The sequence below is a fragment of the Synchiropus splendidus genome, chromosome 3 (assembly GCF_027744825.2).
Source record: "Synchiropus splendidus isolate RoL2022-P1 chromosome 3, RoL_Sspl_1.0, whole genome shotgun sequence".
NCBI classification, from domain to species: domain Eukaryota; kingdom Metazoa; phylum Chordata; class Actinopteri; order Syngnathiformes; family Callionymidae; genus Synchiropus; species Synchiropus splendidus.
In genome coordinates this window covers 29,896,492-29,919,694 of record NC_071336.1, presented here as the reverse complement: position 1 = coordinate 29,919,694, position 23,203 = coordinate 29,896,492, and the positions used below count along the sequence as shown (strand labels likewise).

At 43.0% G+C, this 23,203-nt stretch overlaps 2 protein-coding genes across 2 annotated transcripts; both read left to right on the top strand.

Annotated features, from left to right (window-relative positions):
• The first annotated feature begins 9 nt into the window (after positions 1–9).
• On the top strand, positions 10–3,881 carry alg14 (ALG14 UDP-N-acetylglucosaminyltransferase subunit). Its single transcript, XM_053860365.1, has 4 exons — positions 10–166; positions 1,396–1,547; positions 1,689–1,811; positions 3,552–3,881. Exons 1-4 carry the CDS (start codon positions 22–24, stop codon positions 3,780–3,782), a joined length of 651 nt encoding a protein of 216 aa, XP_053716340.1. The 5' UTR covers positions 10–21; the 3' UTR covers positions 3,783–3,881.
• A 2,491-nt stretch (positions 3,882–6,372) lies between these two features.
• Positions 6,373–22,398, top strand: cnn3a (calponin 3, acidic a). The gene is made up of 7 exons (XM_053860671.1): positions 6,373–6,630; positions 19,663–19,784; positions 19,859–19,925; positions 20,480–20,617; positions 20,691–20,804; positions 21,182–21,328; positions 21,433–22,398. Exons 1-7 carry the CDS (start codon positions 6,574–6,576, stop codon positions 21,772–21,774), a joined length of 987 nt encoding a protein of 328 aa, XP_053716646.1. The 5' UTR covers positions 6,373–6,573; the 3' UTR covers positions 21,775–22,398.
• Positions 22,399–23,203: the final 805 nt, after the last annotated feature.

Below are 23,203 nucleotides of genomic sequence, written 5' to 3'. Positions count from 1 at the left end.
GCGGACACCGTAGCTGCTGTCATGGCGGTGTTGGAAACAGCTCTGTTCGCTCTGCTCTTTATATCTTTCTTCTTTCTTTTACGTTTATATGTAACGCTGACCTCTGGACCAAACACCAAGCCGGGGGTGAAGGGAAATGTTTCTGTCTTGGTTGTCGCCGGATCTGGTAACAATTTAGTCCATCTTGATATTAAAATATTCAGATTCATGTTGTCCGCAAGAACTCTCCTACTTGAATGCACTATAGTTAACATTCAAACCTTTCCTGGTACGCCTTCAGAATAATTTGATAAACTTAATTTTAAGCTGCTGGCAAAAGTTTATGTACATCATTTCGAAAATGAAACTTGGTTTTACGACCTTTTAAGCAGAATTATTGTCAGGAGAAACTGCACTCCAGTATCAAGCGACTCAATAAACCTAAATTAGTCCAGTCGTGATGTCGAAGATAACAATAGTTTGATAATAATACTGTGATATTTTGTTACTTTATTTTCCGGAGTGAGGCAAAAATGAAATTTTCATATAAAAGTCACAAGAAAGCTGTCAATCAGGTTTAGTCGTTTTGCCGTAAAGCAGTTGTTACTGTTGTGATTATCTTCCGGATAATAACAGTAGTTAGTATATTGTTGTACAGCAATGGTGTAATCTGGGCACGTGATGCACCAGTAATAAGTGTAAACATCCGTGAATGTCCCTTTCAATGTGTCCTGTATCGGAGTGGCTTCCTGTCTGAAGTGTTCTTTCTATAAAATGTTCATGCCATTTTGAAATGTCATATTGTTGGACTCGATTCACACTGCCAGTTTTCCTTCTTATTTCAAGCAGTGAACCGTTTAAAAGTGAAATTTGAGTTAGTAATTAGACTAGGAAGTGAGTAATTGAACTTTGGCAAAACAGTCGTGCATCACTGTGGTCCATAGCCTTTGCTAACTGTTGCGATCCTGAGCTTTTTCATTGGCACATGACCAGCTGTCCGTAACCTCATTCGCTGAATTCGAGTCTGTTATTCCTTCAAGTCTCAGATGTTTTAACAGAATTAATTTGCACTTAGTTTTTTCGGATTGTATCTTTTTAATTAATAATTCCATAAAATTAACTTATGAAGCTGGTTAATGCTCAACATTTGCAGAGTAGAAAACATTAAAAAATATTCAATGACGCAAATTCAGCTTCGTTCAATGAGGAGAGACAATTTTGTTTCATATCTGGCGATATAAAATGACAAAAAAATGAAACTCTGTGTGGATGAAGTCCTCACAAGCACACTGTTACAGACACCATCCAAAGCAACTGCCTTGTTTTGATGAGACCACAGTCATCGACTTCTCTCTTTACTACTCTGTATACACGGCTCTGGTGTCATGACTGTCTTCTCACTGTTGGGTGCTTCAGGGGGCCACACGTCAGAGATCTTGCGGCTGGTGGAGAGTCTGACCGCTGCCTACAGTCCTCGTCACTATGTCATAGCTGACACGGACATGATGAGTGAGGAGAAGATCAACTCTTTTGAGAACACGAAGCAGAAGCCTGATTCTACTTCTCAGGTAGTGTGAAAATACCAGGGCGCAGTACTTGTAATGTCCAGCAGGTGGTCCCATTTCATGTCTGATTGTTAGTTATATAAACCAACTTGTTGACGCTTTAACCAAAGCAGTGTTTCTAAGAGACGCTGTTTTTGTTTCTAGTTCACCATCTACCGGATCCCCCGCAGCCGCGAGGTGCACCAGTCCTGGACGTCTTCAGTGTGGAGCACTCTGAACGCCCTCCGGTTCTCGCTACCCCTAGTTTTTCGACTGAAGCCCGACATGGTGAGTGCGAGAAGTGGAAAACAGCTGCTCGTGCTTTTGGGTCAGGAAAACAAATCAAGCAAATGACTTGATGGTCACACTTTCAGGGGGAAATAATGAGGTGTTGTGAGCCGTCAGGTGGAAGGTAACTAAAGCAGTGTGGAAACCTGCTGATGGAAAGTCACACAGGAACAATAGAAAGGGCAGTTGTTGGTAGGATATCACGCAGTGAGTCCGGGAATCAGTAGCTCCTGGATTTAAACATGCATGAGTCCCACTGATATTCTGACTCATGAGTCTGACAATAGGGCTGCACAGTGTGGTGGTAGTCAGTGCTGCAGCTTCACAGGGATCTAACTCCTGGTTTGTGTTTTTCCTGTCGTCCTGGCACTCAGGTTTCCTCCCAAGTCATGCGGAGGTTAATCGATAAGTCTAAATTGACCATAAGTGTGCGTGTGCATAGTGTTTTTGTGACCTGCTATGTAGACCGAGGACCTTTCCAGGGTGTCCCCGCCTCTCGCCCCAAGTGTGTGGCCTTGCCTCTGGAATCCCCGGGAGTTCATGGGTGACCGAGTCTGGCTGCACCAGGGACCTGGCTAATTGACTTCTTTCGGGTCACAGACTTGAGCCCTATTCCAAATTGACTTCACCTAGAGATGTTCAGCACCAGGCACTGTCAGCAAAGATGACTGGACCCTTTTACTGTCAGGAAAAAGGGTCCAGGGAATTTATCCCTGGTAATACAAATCCAATGCAAATGGATCCGTGGTATACATTTACTATGTCCGTTGACAAACTCGGCTTGTGCTTTGTTTTTTTCCAGTTTTCACCTACTAAGACATAGTGTAACATACACATTTATTAGGAATGCTCAATACATTTTTTTTTCAAAATCAGTGGTGTAAGAGTACTTGCATTTGAGCACTCACAGTACTTACTCCATTACACAGAAAGTTAATTGAGTTTTTTTCCCCCATATAAATAGTTATCCTCTGTATGTTTTTCCTTGTACATGGGTGACGCTGCAGTGGGGTGTCGGCCAAGCAGAGTCACAGCAGGGGGCATTTCTTGGCTGATAGAAAGTGTCTCCGGATGAGTCGTCCCATGTTCACAATATTGTCTCTGTTTTCAGCACAGAAGAGCAATAAATGTTTAAATTAATCTGATTTCCATTTCCTGAAAATTGATGCGGCATGTTCAAATTAACTGGATGAAAGGTGGGAACGTGGATGAATGTTTGTGTCCTGTGTTGTGAGTTAGTTCTGGAGTGCTCGCTGCGGATTTGGGCTTCTGTTTGAACTGCCATTTGCTCCCAGTGAACACAATCTACAGACTGTTAAATACATGTGACTTTTGTTCAGCACTGACTTGGTCTTCGTCTGAAACTTCGACGTCAAGAAAGACTCTCACTCATGTTACACAGATTTGCTCAATACCCATCAAAACAGCATTTTGTCCTGCAGCTGTTTCACTCAACGTGTCATTATAATGTCAACAATTGATCCCCGTGCAGAGAAAAAACACGTCAGTGGACAGAAAAGAGTGCGCTTGTCGAGCTTCAATCAGAAGAGCACGAGGAAGCCAAACAAACAATTCCTGTTATTCCATGGTCCACTTGTGTCGTGAGAGTTTTGGCTCTATGCAGGCAACGACAATCTGCTGTTGTCTTGTTTAACTCGAAGAAAAACAAAGTTGGAGTGCATCACTTGCAGGAAGTGCGCTCACCCCCGCTCAATTCTTTGTGTGTTTGTGTTGTTTCAGGTGCTGTGTAATGGCCCCGGGACCTGCGTTCCCCTCTGCGTGGCAGGACTTCTGCTCGGAATTCTGGGAATGAAGAAAGTCTTGATCGTTTACATTGAAAGTATCTGCCGGGTGGAGACGCTCTCACTCACCGGCAAGATTCTATATTACTTGTCGGATTATTTCTTCGTGCAGTGGTCCAGTTTGAGAGACAGATACCCCAAATCCATATTCCTGGGTAGAATAGTGTGAGCAGTATATAGATTTTTTTTTTGCTTTTTAATAGATGATTATATCACACAACATTTGTATGGTTGATTTATTATACAGATTCTTTATCGGTCAATAAAAAATGACTTATTTCTGTGGTTTCCTTCATGTGCTTGTAAGTGCTGAGTTGATGCTTCACCTGACTCTCTTCTACTAGCGTGGTCCACTGAAACTGACTCCTTTTCGGGAGGAGAAACAGCTTCCTCTCAGACAGATGAAAGTTTTCTTACCAGATCTAACAAACTGCATCCTCTTAGGAGAGAACTGCACTTACATCAGTAGTGAGTTTTGGTGGTGTCGAAAAGCCCTGAAGTGACAGCTAATGCTCCACGATCGAGGTTTTCAGGGGCAGTTTTTAGGCGTCTGGCGGTCTGTCTTACACCTCTTACCCCATATGCAATAGTGGGCCACACAACTTGGACCGCTTTTGTTGGCTTCTGACTTGGAACACCTCGCGGCAAAAGCCGTTTTGGCAGCAGCAACCACCTGCTATTTGCCATGTCAGCATATTTCTTAAACTCAAAATCATTCCCTCATTTGACCATCAGCGTTAAACGCTTGTGCGGCGGAAACATCCCTCATACTGAATGGATCAGTCCCGACATTTAGAATGGTATCAAAGTGTGAGCTCCGGGGGGAAAAAAAAAGTGCCAACCTTTCTTCAGTCAACAGGCTCTTTGTCAAAGCCAGCCATGCATCCAAATGCCACTCGTATTGCATCACCGTCACAGTCCAATACTGGCGAGAAGTCCAAATGGGGCAAAACAAAGAAAGGGGAAATGTTGACATGTCAATAAAAGCACCTCTGTGGTGAGATGACCGACTGCCACTCAGACTCGGGTCTTTGAAAAGCCCCCCCCAATTCAAAAGATGACTGGATGCCTTTTATCTTGTCTGTTTGTTTGGTGTGTCACTTCATACATTATGATCTTCACAGGTCACTGTGTGTACTGTTCCGTCGCCATGACGATGAATCATTACGTAACCTACATGAAATAGTGGACGCTCCTTGTGTGCTATCACACGAGCAGAAAACTCACTGATAGATATCCTTTTAAAGGCCACACCGCTGCTCTCTACAGGCTTCTTTGTGATTTGTTTCCTGTTTGTAGATGGATCTGTGGCCAGGAAAAGCTTGTGGCGTAAAGATGTTAGAGGAAGTGGAGGAGGGGGGTGAGGGCTATTTATAGAAGATGCTGGAGACATTTATTCAACAGTTCCTCTGACTGTGGGTCACGGTGGCAGCAGCAGGTACTGAACCTCCGTCAGGCTCTGCTGTTAGTGAGAGGTGTTTCTCCTCCGTGTATTTGCAGAAACACGTCCTCCCACCTCTGTCAACATGACCGGGCAGCAGCCTCAGCCCCCACCCCAACTACAGCTGAAGGTCTGGGCTGAAGGAGGCCAACAAAAGCACCTCGTCCGCAAACAGCAGGAAGGGGAGCCGTCGCGACATGCAGCAGCCGTGGCGCAGCGAGGATGACGGGAATATGTAATGCATTTGGATACGACTGACGCCAGATGGAGAGTCGACCAAGTTGAAAACATGAGATGCTTAAAAATGTAGTGGTTACTCTCCATCCAAACCTCGTCATACACAGACAGAGACAAACCGACGTCTGTAAACATGTTACAGCGCTGCCCATGGAGTAGAGCTAGTCAGCCAACAAATTTATATTGTCAAGAAATGAGTGAATAAAACTGTGTTTTTTGACAGGATCCCTCCTCCAAGACTGGCGACAAAGTGGTGACAATACTGCTGGTAAAAAGATTATAACATTACAATGCTGGCAGTCACTGAGTCTTTCAGGAATCAATTGAAATTTTTACTGAATAATTTTGGCATGATTTTAGAGGCTTTATAAGAGCAATTTCCTTATTTCGACTGGTGCATATTGTCCTAAAGGGAGGCACTGACCCACTCATCTATCGCCGGATGTTTGAGGGCCGTATGTCACATCAGCAGATCAATAACATTGAACACTGGTTCAGAATCGACTTGTTTAACAGCGAGCCAGTTGGTCGCTGGAGCAAATCTTATCTCTGTAACGCCTGTAAATCTGTTCGTGTCTTGTCTCAACTGCGCGTCTCCACTATGAGACACCTTTTCTGATCACAAACTAAATAGCCTTTTATTGTGTATTTATTTACTTACATGAATTTGACTACTCGGAGTCACCTAGTTATACAAGAAGGAGGCAAGATGTTTGACCTCAGGGAGTGTCCCAGAGTTCCCTGACCTGAGTCAAGCATCGACGGGTCATCGGTCACAGCGCTGGGATTAGCTTCCAACACTTTTCCAGCTCAAAGATCCACCAAAGGCGGACAAACTAGCACTTGGGTCACTGAGTCGAGATTGTTTTCCTAGGGGCTGCACTCTCAAATGGAACTTGTGCACTTCAAACGTCGCATTCTGCGACACAATAAAGTGAATTATTTGCCTTTAAAACGTACACAAACCCCCCAACGGGCCGCAGCGCTTTGATCCTGATGCTTTGTGTCGTTTCCAGTTGCAGGAAAGAACATCAGAGGGGGCGGGGCTTGCGAAAGCCGCTCTCCCCATTGGCCGCTGAAGCCTCGTCGGTCGTTTCGGACATTTTTTGGCAAACTGTCCTGCTGCAGGAAAAAAAAAAGTGATTTTCACTCCGGATTTGTCTGCTATTTTCCAAAAGAAGGGCCGCTACATTCTCCATTTCATCGCTGGGCCGTTCGTCTGCAGACTTTTTACTCTCGGAAGTGCGGAATTTCTGTCGGACTTCAGCGCTTGACCGAAATAATGGCACATTTTAATAAAGGACCAGCCTACGGCTTATCTGCTGAAGTGAGGAGCAAAGTAAGTCACTTGCTTTGGTTTACAAACTCCTTAAAAGAGGGCGAAACTTGTGCTAATGCTTTCATGGTGTGGCCGAATCTCTTTCTGCGAACTTTCATCGCGACGAATCGCAGTTTTTCCTCACAAAGAGCAACTCGATGCGAGAAGATGTCGCGCTGCTTCGTCTGGAAGGCACGAAACTTTCCGAACTTTCGCGAACTTTCTTCACCTGGTTCTGTGTTTATATAGAAAGTCAAAAACCCTAACAAACTCTTGGACCACATATTATATGTATTATATTAAAATACTATCCAGTCAAGCCAATTGGTGGGGCGATTTGTTCGTGGTGAAAACTCATTTTAACTATGAAGTTAAATAATTTCTACCGGAAATTAACTTTGCTAAGTCCTCAACGAATCAGGAGGCTCCAATCTGAATATAAAAAAGGTTCTCCGACCTGTTATTTAAACGAGAAAGTATTGAACCCTGGCGATTAAACTTAAGGAAAGTTTTGATGACGTGGACCAAAGTTTCAACAAAATAATGCAGTTTATATGCTCATTATCGTCGTTCGTATCGCGTATGTTTTTGTTGATCAAAAATAAAGTAAATGTAGTAGTTAATTGTATAATTTTGTACCGCAAGAGGAAGTGAGTAATGTATTTTAGAGAATTATAATCCACGCAAAAAAACGTCATTCATTTCAATTCATGGTTTTTTTAAGAGTGTATGTTTTCTGTGTTACTTTAAAAGAACCTTACTGGTTAAGCTGTCCAACTATGGTGAAATATTTTGACCTAGAAACGATCTTTTTTTTTCGTTAGAAGACTGTTTTCCTTCTGGCTACAGTGCCAGATGAGCCCTTCACTTCCCTGCATGAGAAGTGTGATCTTCTGTGAAGTTTTTCAAGTCTGTCTAGACTCACTTTCACTTGAAAATGCATCATCCTGCTATACTCTGCAAAGATGTTGAATCAGCTTGATTATAAAAGAATTTCATGACTCAGCTGACCTGATTCCCGCATGTCCAAACTCCACAACACACCACATCATTCAGTAACTCCCCCGATTTAGCGGGTGATGTTACGGGGTTTCGGATGCATTACTGAGCACAATATTTTGGGTCCTTGCTCTATTATTGTCACGTGATTCATAGGTTTACAAGTATGTGTGTTATGATCACTCATAACTGTTATTTTATGGTAACAACCAAGTGTTATGGGCAGCATAGTTGTGAGACTTATCCCTGAGAAGTTAGAGGTCGTCTCTCGGTTTGTCCTTGCATTCACAGTGATGATGCAGTTGTGATGTGAGCACTGGATGTTGAGGTTTTCTCCGGCTTCTGGCTTGTTTCTGTAATGGCAGGTGGCGCTCTTCAGAGTAAAACAAGTTGTCAAGGTGCTTAAAAACACGGGCTGCGCTGCCAACTATGCTGTCCCGCTGGACTTCATCGTCTTACGTCATTAACTTTTATTGGATGCAACACTAATGTGTGGGTCAAATGTGCTTTGAGAACACCACCCCTGAGCATTTCACACTCGGAAATGCAATTTGAACATCAAGCGCTGCATGTTAGTAACAGAGATAGCTGTTTTTTATGAAGGAATCGTCGAACAGTTCTCACAAAAAACACTGCCTTTTAACAAACTCATGCAGCCACCAATAATCCCTGTGCTCCAACAAATATTCCATGGCAATTTAACATTCTTTTTCCCAACAAAACCTGAGTTTCATCAATAGACACGTTGACCTCTGGTGTTCTGTTTGGAGAGTGGAGGTTAAGGACCTGATGGTTGAAGAATGTTGAATCTCGCGGTGGAGGTAAACAGTAGATTTTGTGGACTAATGTTATTGTTGTGGCCAAAAATGCCAGATTGTGATCATTATTGTCCTGGAACAACATGACAGGAAGGCCATCGAATCTGATCTAAATAAATAGTGCACATTAGCGTGTAAAAAGTTTCGATCCTACAAAAACCTGCAATGATTTTTAACAAAATATGCTTTAATTGCAAAAAGCAATGAGTATTTCATGTGCAGTCTTGGGGTGACAACATGTGCTTTTTGTTTTGTTACGGAGCTCCTCACAAGAGTGGAGACTGACGGACGTTTGGATGGGCAGAGTCTGAAAGGTGAAAGTGGGGAATGTCTGTGTGTGAGCAGAGTTGTCCCGTGGCTCAGCCATTTGTAACAATAACTGCTGATCTGTTCCTCAGGGTCGGGATGTAGAAGGTCAAAAATAGCCTGGAGAGAGATGCATCTGGCAGTCAGCCATGTTTTTTTAGCCATTTTTTATCGTGTTTGGGCGACACTGCGCTAGTGCTTTTTTGTTCTCCGTAGTCTACATGTCACTCATGGAAATTTTTGACATTTATGAATGGATTCAGAATTCCACGTCTGAATCGCGACCCTTGACCGCAATATTTGTGGACAAATGTGAGCATTTGGTGTTGCACATGACTTCATCTCAGCAAGGAGGGAGGGAATATAATGACACACATGAGGGGTGGGCAATAGAAGACTAAAGTGATGGCTGGAATTGGCAGGGGAGTCGAGGTGACTGGACAGCATTGCTGCACCGTGCAACGTCACCATCTCCTTGAGCGGCTGTGTAAAGGAGGGCATGAGTAGGGAGGAAGCTCAAGGGAGCTGACTTGCTATGGCAACCCTTGATAGGAAATTCCAACGGTGTTATTCTATATAGTTCATTTTCTCGTGCTGCCTTATGCCCTGAAACTGAGAACGAAACAGCATAATGATGAAATAACCTGGACTATTCCGACTTTCCTTACTCTTGTTTCAAAAGTAGCCCTTAGCACTGTAGTTTCCAGTTAGACACAGTGGAAAAGCTAGTTGCTGCTTGTACAGGCAAGTGGATATAAATGGTGCTAACGCATGAGAACTTGAAGAATGTGTGTCAGGCATCTTTTCCGACTGATCCAGGGCTTGGAAGTATCCAGTCGATTCAAGATGCCATGACGGATGTGGCTGAGTTAACGGCTCTAACGTGAACATTGAAGCGAGGTGGGGGTCTCACTGTTGCAGCGTCACCATGGTCACCTGCGATATCAGCTTTGGTGTTTGATCTCAGCGTTGCTCATTAACTTTCCATACCTCAGGAACAAATAGGGTCTCATGATTTTCAGCATTATATTTTGAAACTTGACTTTTTCATGGCGTGTCTTGCTCGCGTGCATGCAGATGTTCCATTAACCAATAAATTATAGCCCGTCAGATCCACGCCGGTTATTTTCTCTGAATCCGAGCAGGAACACGCTGTACATTTCAGCTCAGTAAACGGTTCCAAGAGTCTCTGTGGAGCCCATTACAGTACACATTTCTGCTGCATTCAACATGTGACTCTTTATTAAGTTTCACTATCTTAATCAGCTCTGGAGCCTTTTCTTTGTTCATGCAGTGCTATGCTGTAGTCGCTTCAATCATAATGTGGTTCCACGACATGCTACTTTATGATGTAGTGTATATATTGTAGTGTATGTAGGCAGGACCTGCATTGAACTTCTCTCTATTTTCACATTTATGGAATCAAAGTCTGTCCAGTGTTGCGTCATATTTGCACTGGACTAGTTCTATGTAGGGACCTGTCATGATTGGGAAACAGCTTCTGAACACCCAGTGTTTTCACCAGGATTTCTCCCAACACCCTCCAAAAAAATTACAGTGAAAGAAAGATTTAATTTCATTCATTTCTTTTGGGATTTTTCCATGAAGATTTCATATTTAAAAAGAGCTGAAGGTGTGGAAACTCTCATTGAACCCTGCAGTACGACAATAAGACAAATGATACGGTGACCTTTGTTGTCGCTGGGGTTATGTTCAGAACCCCTGATGGGAGAAATTATTTTTATACTTTTATACTATTTTATACTATACTTTTTTTATTATATATAATTTTCTATACATGTAAAGCCTTAAAAATCCTCACCAGTCTTATAAACCTACTCTTTCGTCCCCTTTACTTCAACGTCATGTCAAGGTTGTACCACAATAAATGTCTTCCTCAGACACCCAGGTTCAGTACCAGAAGACGTTCACCTGAATCGAAACTCATTTCCCCGGATGAAAACACAAAAGGGCAGAGCACTGCTCCACACCTCTTTGATCAGAATTCAATCCCATAATTGCTGTAGACAGATGCGGTGAGCATATTAGACCAGTGTGTTGAGTCCTGGTGTGTATATAAAAACAGGAGGAGAGGAAGAGGCCCTTCCTGAGCTCGATTGCATAAGAAGATGATCACTAGTCTGAACTGCATTCACCTCATACCTCAAATTCTTTTGCATGACTTTCAGATGAATCGCTGAACCTTGTTGCACGAAGGCTCAGTTTCAGGGTAGCTGAGTGTGATAACATTCTAGGAATTATCAGACTGCACTGGTTGACGGACACATTCTTGGCGTCTTACTCTAAAAGCTGGGGCGTTTCTTGGAATTTGGAAGGTTAATAAATGGGTTTAGAATTTGTCCACGTTGTTTAATTGGAACTCTGATGTCCTCCGTTATTTGGCGAAATGAAATGATATGCAAGTTCAAGTTCCTGAACCCTCAAGCTCCATCATGCTCTTCAACCTTAGCCCCCAAAAGCAAGTGTGATTTAGGAATGGGACACCCCCTTAAATGCAGGCAGATATTGTATGTCCTCAGACTGCGGGGGGCAGCATAGCTCACAAGCAGCGTTCAGTAAATCTCACTTCGTGCTGAGGAGTCGCCATGAGCCGGCTGGACGCCACTATTCTAGCATAACCAGTTATAAACAGGAGCAGTGACTATCGTTTGACAACTCTGCAGCGGCAAAAGACATGGCCTCGGTCATATTCATAGTTATACTGGCTGTTATCTTGATAAAACTACTACATTACCTCGGAGCAAAATGAGCATTTGGTGATGTTAACTAACTTGAACGACAGCAACATGGCTCGTCTGCACCGGCTGCTACTGACAAAGTATCGTAAAACAAAAATTAGTGTTATGCAATAATTAGGAAAATAATCCATTAAATAGTTATGTGCCTTTTAAAGACACCAATAACTACTATAATCACCTCCATTTCTATGATTTGTGTTGGTGTTTTCCTGTAGCTGTGATCTAGCAAGATTTCTGACTTATAGAACGTTTCATCCATGATAGGACAAAATGAAAATTATCGGACCGCATCACCGACAAATTGGAATATTTACTCCTTGGTCTTGTTGGTTGTTGCGGAAAAAACATTTAGTGAAAATATAAGTGAAATTAGGTATGTTAATATATACAAGTTGCACCTGAGTATAAGTCGCAAGTCCAGTCAAACGTATAACAAATAAAAAAAAAAGTGACACGTAGTGCGGAAAATATTTGTGAAGTACATTCACAAATGTCACAATTATGAACTTTTTGGTTAGATACATTACTTGCCCTTTTTCCAAAAAGCAAATCTTAAAAAATGATACAGAGCAACAGAAAAAAAAAAGTTTAGATCGAACATGAGTCATTTCTCTGCTTTTATTTTCACTCTTTAACTTCATTGTGTCACCACTGTTATGCACAAATAAGTTTCAGCTGTTGAAACATTGTCATGGTGTTTGGCGCTGCTATCACCGTAGCGTCAAGTTAGCTTGGTCAGCTACATGGTACTTAACCTCGAAACTAGATACTTGATTAGTGTCTAATTTAAGTGAAGCGAAATGGTGGGCTACATTTATAAATTACACATTTCATATTATTACAAACAAACCGTCTCGGTCTGACATACAATCCTGTGCAGCGAACGCACCACTTCATTCAAAACCGCAGCTGTGACCATGTTTGTATAAAAAGCGCCGACATGCACCATGTAATTTGGGGTGAAATAGCATGATGCTAGCTAGATAAACAGAGGAATGATACATTAGCTACATGGAAACTGAAGTCGAGTTTAGCTGCAAAGAAGGCCGGGCATGTTTTTAGTCTTCCTCACTTGAAAGTGAAGTCTTCATCGATGGATTTGCGTGGCTGCTCTCCTGCTTGGCGCGCGGCTCGCTTCCTGAGTCCTGATAAATAAGTGCAGGCTGGGATTGGCAACCTGTAATCAGATAGAAGTTGAATGGCAACCACAAGTTCCCTCCAGGCTCAGTCAGGCAGCAAACATGTTTGGGGCAAGATTGGAGCAGCACTTGTGATCGGTGATTTTGTCTGTGGGTAAATAAAACAACACAGCAGCACGTCTGACACGCGACATTTCACCCTCCTGTTGACTTCCAAACCCTGTTGGACAGCGGTGGCTTCACTGCACCCAAATATCATTTTCTCAAAATAACAATTTCCAAGATATTCCATCTCAGTTTAACACAATTAAACCATCGACACTGATGATTTGTTCGTCATCGTAATAGACGTTCATTGTCTTAATTTAGTTTGACTCATTGGGAATGACTTGCATAAACTGGTTAAATTGATTTTCATGTGAATTTCACTTGTTTGGACAAATGTTCAGAGCTTCTTTTATTGCATTAGCATGGATCCACTCTTGGTGACATTCCGGTCATAGACGCGCGATTATAGCGATCTGGCGTTCGTGCTCATTAGCTAATAAAGAACCAGGCGTCTCCACTTTCTCTTGAGGAGAAAATGGAGGAAAACAATTAGTTATTTGTGTCTCGTTCAAACACAAATGTATGTTAACGGAAATAAAGTTTTTGCCTGTTGAATATGACATTTTCACATTGCCGACTCCGTCTGGGGTGGCTCGAGTCCGACTGCTGTGCAATCACGCACCGCTGCACCTCAGGCTAGTTGCTTTGTTTCTACTCGGCTGGGGGCGCTACATGCAGTATAGCTAGTTCGAGACCTACAAAGAAGAGCATCTCGAAGTTGTCATCAGCAGGACGACATGACGCTTGCGAGCCCGAACACATTTGTGAGCAGAACATCAGTTTGATCTGAAGAAAAGTATAAATGCTCGGCCAAATACCAAAGAAAACTTTTAAGTTTTTTACTATTTTCAGGAAAATGTTGCATAGTCAAGATCATATTTACATACATCTATTTCAAAGAAAGTTAATATTTAGATAATAATTTGACATTTTTTAATGTTTCAGACATTGCTTTTCAAATAATAAAAAAATGACATAAAACATAAAAAAACGCTATTTCCCATTATATAATAATCTGATAATGTAAACAGAAGGCTCTAGATACAGTAGTTTGGTTACACACTCATTGCAAACTGCAATTCTATAAAAGAACTTTGGATCACACTTGAGCGATGGTCGGACCTGGTGCTTAATACTCGACATCATGAGCACGTATGGAAACGTGTAATACATGGCTCAGAAAGTCAAAATAATTTCCACTTGTGTTGAACCGCTCCTGTTCGGCCACCAGCCGACCGGGTGGGGAGTCGGTGCCGTCACTGCTGAAATGGAGGATTGTGTTGCCAGTGGGTTGCCAGATTTTCGTGAGGGGTCTTGCAGAGTTCTTTTCACTTCCATGGCGCATTTTTGTATTTAAAAAACACGTTCAGTTACATCTCGTTGTCGATTACAAGCGACAATCATGGTTCAGGCTTGTTAGATTCCGTCTCGCCGACCGATGCAGAGCTGCGTACTGCTCCATCTTTTGTCCAATGAGCGTATGGCGGGTCTGTGGTAAATCAGAATAAATGCGTAGTGATGAACGTGCTGACGTGACACACCTAACATTGTGGTCTTTGCTCATATTCAACCAATAGCGAACACAAAATCACTGTACAATGTAAGTGAAGAGTTGGACTTGCAGTCTCCCATCTAGAATGTCTCATAGACATGTTTGTCTCGAAACATTTCAGTCTTAATCTTGAGAGGAATGTCACAATGGCAGCAGGCGAGTTTTGAGCAGCTTCCCAGGTCATTAAGGCGAATGTCTAAACACATCAGTCATTATCGTGCACTTATTCATAGTGGCTGGGGAACTGGACAACGAGAGACAGACAACCACCCTCACACACACCCAGTCACACACTCACACAATTGGCAGTCACCAATTAACCTGTGTATTCAGTGAGCTTAATATTTCACCTGAATATTTCCCTGAAATCTCCAGTCAACTGTTAAACCAGGCCCAATGCAAAGCTGGCTTCTCTCCAGTGGTCGAACTGCCTTGGAATCTGAACTCAAAATGAAGGTGATGCATGACTTGGGAACATTGTAGCAGACTTGGTCATGAGGTTTGTGAGAATGAAGGGGCGGGTTAACAGCTGTTTAAGTCTGACTTGTCTATGGCTGAATTTGAGTTATTGAATTTTGGGTAGACAACCGCCAAGGCTTCTACGAGAGCCGCCACGCCTTAGGACTTGTTTTAAAGTTGACATCTCATGTGATCAAACGTGTTAAAACGAAGTGGAAACATCGAATCACACGGATGGCACGTACCGCATCATGGAGGTGGACGTGATTATGCTGGTTTTCGGCATGTTTTTAAAAATCCAGAAAGAAATCTCACGAATGACTGAAGTTCTGGCCGGACGTGTAAAGAGACGGACTGTGTGAGGAGATATACTTCTCACGATTAAAGAGTAGTTTCTGATCGTCCCCAATTCAAGAAGCTCTCTCCTCTGCTTCCTTGTTTTTCTCACTTCTTCAGTTTTTATTTGTTTATGTATTTGTCCCGGGGGAATGGGTGCTCCACCACAGTTAATCCCCGCAAATATTTGAATTGAATTTGATTTTGTGCACATTTTGTTTCTTTTTTTGCCTAAAACTTCTATCTTTTTCATATTTAAATATTTAGTTTATTTTCCCCAATGCTTTATGTGTAACATTGGAAGACATTAACATTTCAACAGGCCTAATTATTCAGAATAATATATCCACAAAGGAAAACTACCAGTAGAAAACCGATATTAAACTCACATGGAAGTACACTGGTAAGAGGTTGGTCTTTTGTTAGTGGTTTCTCTCATGTGTGTCAGAAGGAGGCTGTACTTTGTTTAAAATCCATTTGGCTGTTTTGCTAGTTGAGCTATTAACAGCTTGCATGTCATTTTTTATCACCTTGTACTTAGAACCAAAATATGCCCAATTAAAAGCAGCCATATTTAAAATGACCAGAGTGTTCAGAAAACTGTTGATGTGCTGTTGAATAGTTCAGTTCAATATTTCTATGTTGTTTTCGGTGAAACACAAGGTACTTGAAACAGAGTAAAACCATTCTCTCCCAGATCCCCTGGTGTGGAGTCGAATGCACTTGAATAACTGTGGTGTGTGTCATATATCTTATTGTTACAGGGCGCACAAAGCAGGCCTGTATCTGCTGAAAGCTGCCTGTTGTACAAGTGTCCTTAAAAGCACCACCCACCCCCACCTCCCCCGAGCTGCACGGTTGTTGCGGAGCAAACATACAGTGTTTGTGTTGGCAATGAAAAGCTGATGAAAATGTGTGAATAGAGACTTCCTGTTCGTCATCCTTTCTATCAAATCTGTCTATTACAGGTGAAAACCACAACTTCAAGTCGAGAGCTGCCGAATCACAATGATAACCATGGAGACGCTGTAAAGTGCTTCACCATTATTTAAGGGAATTTTACTCATCTAGTTGTGTGGCCGTCTTCAGCTTCAACCTCTTACTGTGTTTTCACGCGCAGCTTTTTGAGACTTAACACTTAATCCCTCAATAAAGATACATCAATTTCAAATTTAATTTCAGTCCTTTTCCAGACCATTTGGATTTTATGGTTCTGATAAGTGGTATTTTTTTGTCCAAAATATTTAGATATACAACTAAGCTATTGTTTATTTGAAACTGCAACTGAACAAAACTAGAATCTCCCTGAATATATGATTATTAAACAACACCAGCCAGGCCTCAGCAGTGAAATGGATTCTTGTCTATTACGATGAAGTTTAAAATACCTGCTCAGGGACGCTCTGATGACCCAGGATCTCCACCATCCAGACTATTGTATCAATAAGGACGCTTGGTCCTGAACCAAGGACGTGTTTTGGAATAAAACCAAAACCAAATTGTTCATTTGCTTGAGGGAATTCTTCTTAATTTGCTGGACCAAATCTATTTTCTTCCAGTGCTCTTTCACGTCTTGGTTTTTGTTCATAACATGGACTCTGCCGTTCATGGAAGCGCTGTTGTATTTTCAACGACCGGACACGACTGTGATTTATGACAGTAAGTTGGAGAGGAAGCGCTTTATAGCTGCTCCGTGGGGAGATGATCTGTTCATACGCGTGTTTAGGGTTTCTTGCTGCAGAGGGTCACCAGGCCTCCGTCATGCATTTTGGAGCTTGTGTTTGTTGTTGGAGCCCAGGCGATTTCAGGTCTTGGTTTCTGGTTCAGTGTCTTGCCCGACTAGTCTTTTAGACTTGTGGTAGACCCTGTGAGTAGAGAAGACCTGGACCTCATGCTGAACTGGTGCGCGTCAAGTGGTTCACTTGAAAATAAGATGCGGCCGTCATATATATTGAATACATATTGAACCGAGTGGTGCTGAAACGGACTTATGCTGGTCCTTCTTTCTCCATGGAGACAGGAGAGCTGGACTCACCGGCCCTCTTGTTCTAGTTTTGTTATCATTTGTTCAGGAACAGTGACTCATCTCTTACTGCACGGATGTCAACAAAATCTTTGACTGTACTGTATTGACAACTCATGCACAATGTGATGTCATCAAGTGACATATTTACTGAGCTATATTCAAGGTCATAAGGGTCAGATTTTTGTGGATACAAGTGTTGCGTGTGTTGTAACGAATGTTTTTAAAATGTTGCGTAGCAACACACAATTTATCATGCATACACTTAAACACTGAATGAAAAACATATTGTTAAATACTGCGTACAAAAAAGTCTAAAAAAAAAAAAAACAAACTAGTGTAAACCAATTGAAGTAGTGATAGGCAGTGATACAAAGTACACAAACAAGATGCTTCTGACTAGCAGAGTTCAAAGCTCAACCTTACTGTCAAACACATTGGTCTGGAGTTGTGTACTATTATCAAGGACTTTAAACAGGCCCATAGCTGGGAGAGGTCAGGCTCCTTCCTGCCCTCACCCATGAAAAGGCCGCCTGCTTAGGGAAGGGTTACGTCAACCAGGACTGGACGTTCCACCCTTGGTCTCTGGTGTTGAGAAGCTGGTCCTCCTCTAAGGCACTTCACACTCCAAAAATATGCGTAAATTTTTTTCCTTCTCATTAAACTGCACATTTCTTGTCCTAATATTAGATAGATATTCCAGACCACTTGACCTTTTTGCTCATTATTAGTGTCGGTTTGTTTCAAAAAGTTGTTTACTTTAGCACATTTCAGTTGGCATATTTATGTTTTTTTTATCATCCATAATGTGTTTTCTATTTATCATCGTTTGATTTAGCTAAATCATGCTAATGTTGTATGCACTTTTGCGACACCCTGACAAACAGCAGCAGCAGCAGAAGTACACCATCCCAAATGAAGTATATTCTTTCGAAGAATTGACAGTTTTTTACTTGTACTTGCTGAAAACTACAGTCAACAATGGAGTCACTTTTGTTGAAGTGACTTGACTATAAACCGTGTTTGGTTAAAGAGACGGGACAGAGTTTCATGAAGTGGATTGAGACTTGTCAATATAATGTTGTTGGCAGCGTCTTCATCAAAACAGTGGAAAGTCTTTAAGTCCAGACCTCACAAGTGTGGAAGCTCCTCTGGACTTCAGCGGATTAGGGCCCTGGCTTCACTGTCGGCTGTCAGATAATAAATAGAGGGGCTGTCTGTGTTTCAGCTCAGCGAGTCTAAATCTTAGCCGTCCAGAATTTTCCATCACAACTTGTAATGGTTCCATCAGTAGAATTGGAGCCTTTTTTTCCAGAGCAGTTCTTGGCAGGACTCCCTGGAAACAACAGCTGGAAGACGAGGAGCGTCTCCCTGCCGTCTTCTCAGTGAGGGAGCTTTGTTCGGCTCTGCCACTGGCGACGTTTGAGCATACAGACTGTCAGATTCTTCTCTCTCAACTGTCACGTTAGAACACGACGTCAGCCTTTCAAAGAAACCTTCGTGGGTTGGCACACGACAAGACTGAGTACAGTGGTTGCCGTGACAACCTTTATCTCTTCATAACTGAAATGAGACATCACTGATATGACTTTTATAACCAATTATTGCTGGAAAAAATGTACTTTTTCCAGATTAACGTAGTGACAAACTTGATGGGAAAGGAAGTTTTTCCATGCAAACAAACTTTTCGTTTCTCTGCTGGAAAGACGGAATTAATATTGTAGAGCCCGACATGTTGGTGTTTGCTGTAGGTGGCAATTTGATCCTCAGGAGGCTTTTAGCTAGAGAGTCCTTTCTGAAGTCAAATGTATCTGAGTTACTGTGGGAAAATGGTGCTTCCTCAAGACGTCCTGCTTAAAAGTAGGGCTTCCGTTCCCATGTTTAATGCAAGGCTATAAGCCTGGTCCCTGCCGCCTGTTTCCTCTGGAGCCTGACGCCTCCTGCTGGTGGATCTTAGAGGTTAGTTCTTGAGCCACTATTGGCAAAAACCCTCCAGTTAGCAAAGTGCAAGAACAACGTGGTACCATTGTTGGTCCTGAACAGTTTTGCTATCACATTAAGTTACTTTGTGTCACCAGCCCTGAACTCCAACCAGATCGATGGCAATGTGAAGGACTTGAAGATGATAAACTTGAAGTGACAGAGCCAATATGCAGATCTACCAAGACTTACTCTTCTGTCCTGTTTGGGTTTTGGTCATTGTAGGGAAACAGTGAAGCTACTTTTGCTACAGTGGGGCCCATTTCATGTTTATTGAGGGAAAGATGGAGCTGCGGATCAGAATGCCGTGGCTTCCTCAGTCGTGAAGACTCTGGCTCAGCCTGTTGAGGAAGAGCTGAGCCAGAAGACAAAGCTCTCGTAGCCATATAAATAATGGAGTTAAACTTTAAATTCAACTTCACTTAAAAGTTGAGTTCCTAATAGACGCCATGTTTGTTTTGGGCCAGAGACTGTTGTGACTGTCGTCGTCAGTATTGGTAGAGAGGATTTAACCATTTCGCTCACTAACTCTTCCAAGACCTCATGTGCTGATGGGACCTGACCTCTCTCACAGATCGCTCAGAAGTATGACCAACAGAAGGAGGAGGAGCTCCGCTACTGGATCGAGAAGGTGACCGGGATGCCCATCGGGGACAACTTCCAGAAAGGCCTGAAGGACGGGATCATTCTGTGCGAGTGAGTGTTTGCGTCTGTGTGAGTGCATCGTGTTCCTCCTGTGCCGTCTGTTGAGTAACACTCTCACTTTTCAGACTAATCAACAAGATCAAACCCGGCTCCGTCGACAAAACCAACCACTCCCAGCTAAACTGGCACAAAGTAAGAGGCACTTTTACTCACGTACAATACCTCCGTCTCTAACAGCCCCAGTGACTTCATCAGTCTTAAAGTACTGGTGTCGTTTTATTTTCGAGTTGACGGTTCAGGTGAGAAACTGTGAACTACAACCCCTTTTAATATGAGCCCTTTCATGGGAAACGATATTAAGCAAATAATACAGAGATAAAAATATATATATATTAAAAAAATGTGAATGTAATATCATGCTGCTGTTAATCTGTCGGTACATTGATATGAAATTACAAATTCAAATTGGTTTGAACAGAGAAACATGAGACAAGAAGGCATTTTATTTATTTATTTATTTTTTACCAAACTTGAGATGATAACTAGTTTTAATATCATGTGTGCACCACCTTCGTTGATGAATAACAATCTAAATGACAGAAAATGAATGTGTAAATTGCTGTAGGAAAAGGAAAAAATCATCTCACGGTCCTGTGTAATTCAATGATAGTTACAATAGCACAAGGTCTGACCTTTGCTGGTCAGAAGTCATGTCCAACTTGCTGACTAACTTGGTTGCTCTGCAGCTGGAGAACATTGGGAAGTTCATCAAAGGGATCCTGGCTTATGGCCTGAAGCCCAACGACATATTTGAGGCCAATGACCTGTTTGAGAATGGAAACATGACTCAGGTCCAAGTTACGCTGCTGGCGCTGGCCAGCATGGTGAGTGAGCCCGGACCGCGCCACTGTGCGTGCACGCGTGTTCTCCCTCTGATCCCTGTGACCCGGTTCTCAGGCGAAAACCAAAGGCGACACGGACGTGGACATCGGAGTGAAGTACGCCGACAAACAGGCTCGGCATTTCGACGATGAGAAGATCAAGGCTGGTCAGTGTGTCATTGGACTGCAGGTGAGTTTGAGCACACTGTGTAGTGGTCACATGACCACGTCATTCTCTCAATCATGCTCATTAATGAAGTTAAAAAAACTCAGTTATTGAGTTTGTTCTGCAGTTCATAGCAATTGGAGTGCTAGGCAGAGATGAGTAGATGAGGTTTCATGAAACAGTGTCCTGATTTTCAGAGGCCACCAGGTGGCGCTGTCTGCTGTAAAATGTTTGGACTTGAGCAGCTGATTCAATGAAGGCTCACATCATTTCTGAAACAACAGCACCGTCTAGTGGCCTTTGCAAATGAGGACACTGTTTCATCACCCCTGCATTAGTGTTTCATGATGCCTCATCTGCCCATCACGACTGTTGACTCGCCCTCACTGGCTCGTCCTCAGATGGGCACTAACAAATGTGCAAGTCAGGCCGGGATGACAGCGTACGGCACCAGAAGACACCTGTATGATCCAAAGACTCAGACCGACAAGCCGCACGACCAGACCACCATCAGCCTTCAGATGGGAACCAACAAGGGAGCGAGTCAGGTCAGAGTCATGTAACAACAGAGCAGATCAAAATGAAATACTTTCTCCCGCCGACAAAATTCCGCGACTTCATCTTTAAATTAAGTCGGATGATGTTTGCGCAGGCGGGCATGATGGCACCCGGCACACGCAGAGACATCTTCGACCAGAAGGTGGCGCTGCAACCGGCAGACAACTCCACCATCTCCCTGCAGATGGGCACCAACAAGGTGGCGTCCCAGCGGGGCATGAGCGTGTATGGCCTGGGCCGACAGGTCTACGACCCCAAGTACTGCGCCTCCCCCACCGAGCCCATCATCCACACCAACGGCAGCCAGGGCACCGGCACCAACGGGTCCGAGATCAGCGACAGTGACTATCAGGCCGAGTTCCACGATGACGACTACCACGGAGGTTACCATGACGACTACAGCTCCCACTACAACGACCAGGGAATTGACTATTAGCGCCCCACTCCGACGTTCTGACGCAGTATTATCGATGTATTTTCTCTTGTACACAACAGAGCAAGACTTTTGCTGTCCTCATAGTCTCCCGAACATGTAAACTGAACTTCTCCACCTGTGGTCTGTGAAGAAGCTGTCGTAGTGTAGAGTAACAAGCCTTTTTTCATTTTTTTTTTATCTCCCTCTTTTTCAACTTAACCACGGAACAGTAAAGTTGTGACGCTGCTGGATTCAAACCTTTTCTACTGCTGGACTGAGGCCGTGCGAGAGGAGTCGATCAAGGTCGTCGCTGAGTCAATAAACCCAGAATCTTGGCCTGTTAATATTTAAAATGGCTTACTCAGTTGTGGAGATAAAGTTCTGCGGAGGATGATGTCAGTGTATTGGAGAACGATGACTCGTTCTATTGCAAACCTCTGTGCTGTTTTTATGACGATCGCAGATTCAACCTCTTAAAAGACGCCGGTCAGAAAACACGGTTCAAATCCCAATGGCATTTTAGTCTTCTCTTTTAAATCTGTATTTATTGCAGCGTCTCTTTTTTTCGTCCCGCACTGTTGTCTTATAAATAAAAGCCATTAATTCCTGGACTTTTCTACGTGACATTTTTAAAAATATAGAACTCAGGGTTTGACTCCTTCTACAGTAGTCCGCTTCTAGAAATGGGGCAATGTCGCATCTAAGAACCTCATTGGTTTGTCTTCCTCTTCCATCCAACACTGTCTGAACGTCAGATTGATGGGTGCGTGAAGAGAGGCTGGGGGGGAGGGAGGGGATGTTGTCATTCCTGTTAACAGTCCTGAGCGCTGATGGTTAAATTTAGTTGCCTCTCATTGTGAACAGTGAATCACACAAACTCCTGTCTGTTCTGGAGCTTCAGTCGGACCCTGGGACCCCTCACAGCTCGCCTAGCCAATGGGCTTCATGAGAATATAATGGCCTTGGCATTCTCTCAACTACTCCCCCCCCCACCTCCGACACCCCACTGCACCGGAATAATCGGTGCTTTGTGTCGACCTCGGGAATCCAGTGTGAAAATGAAAACTCAATTACAGAAGAGTCAAAGAGGAAAGTTTGGTAGCTGTGGTAACCGGCTCGTGGATCTGGTCGGGGTAAACACAGGCCGGGCCAAACTGGTGCCCAACGCCGATTCACGCCAGCGTGTGAGTGAAGAGAGTGATGAAGTCTTGTTTGCTACTGGCTCCACACTGTAGAAGACTCTGGGTCTGACATGGTGTTAAAGGGCCCGCACACATGAGGGGATTGGAGCTATTGAAAAAGATTTCAGTTTTTTAAAATTACACATTTGCATAAAAAAGTTAATTAGCAATAAAAAATGTAGAACACAAAATGTTTTAAATGAATAAAATCATTCCCAAACGTATTTTTTTTGTAATAAAAAATGATTTAAAGATTAAAAATGATCATT

Coding starts and splice junctions, on each gene's coding strand:
- alg14 (XM_053860365.1), top strand. CDS start 22: ATGGCGGTGTTGGAAACAGCTCTGTTCGCTCTGCTCTTTATATCTTTC. Junction 1,548..1,688: donor AGCCTGATTCTACTTCTCAG/GTAGTGTGAAAA, acceptor TTTTGTTTCTAG/TTCACCATCTACCGGATCCC. Junction 1,812..3,551: donor TTCGACTGAAGCCCGACATG/GTGAGTGCGAGA, acceptor GTGTTGTTTCAG/GTGCTGTGTAATGGCCCCGG.
- cnn3a (XM_053860671.1), top strand. CDS start 6,574: ATGGCACATTTTAATAAAGGACCAGCCTACGGCTTATCTGCTGAAGTG. Junction 6,631..19,662: donor CTGCTGAAGTGAGGAGCAAA/GTAAGTCACTTG, acceptor CCTCTCTCACAG/ATCGCTCAGAAGTATGACCA. Junction 19,785..19,858: donor GACGGGATCATTCTGTGCGA/GTGAGTGTTTGC, acceptor CTCACTTTTCAG/ACTAATCAACAAGATCAAAC.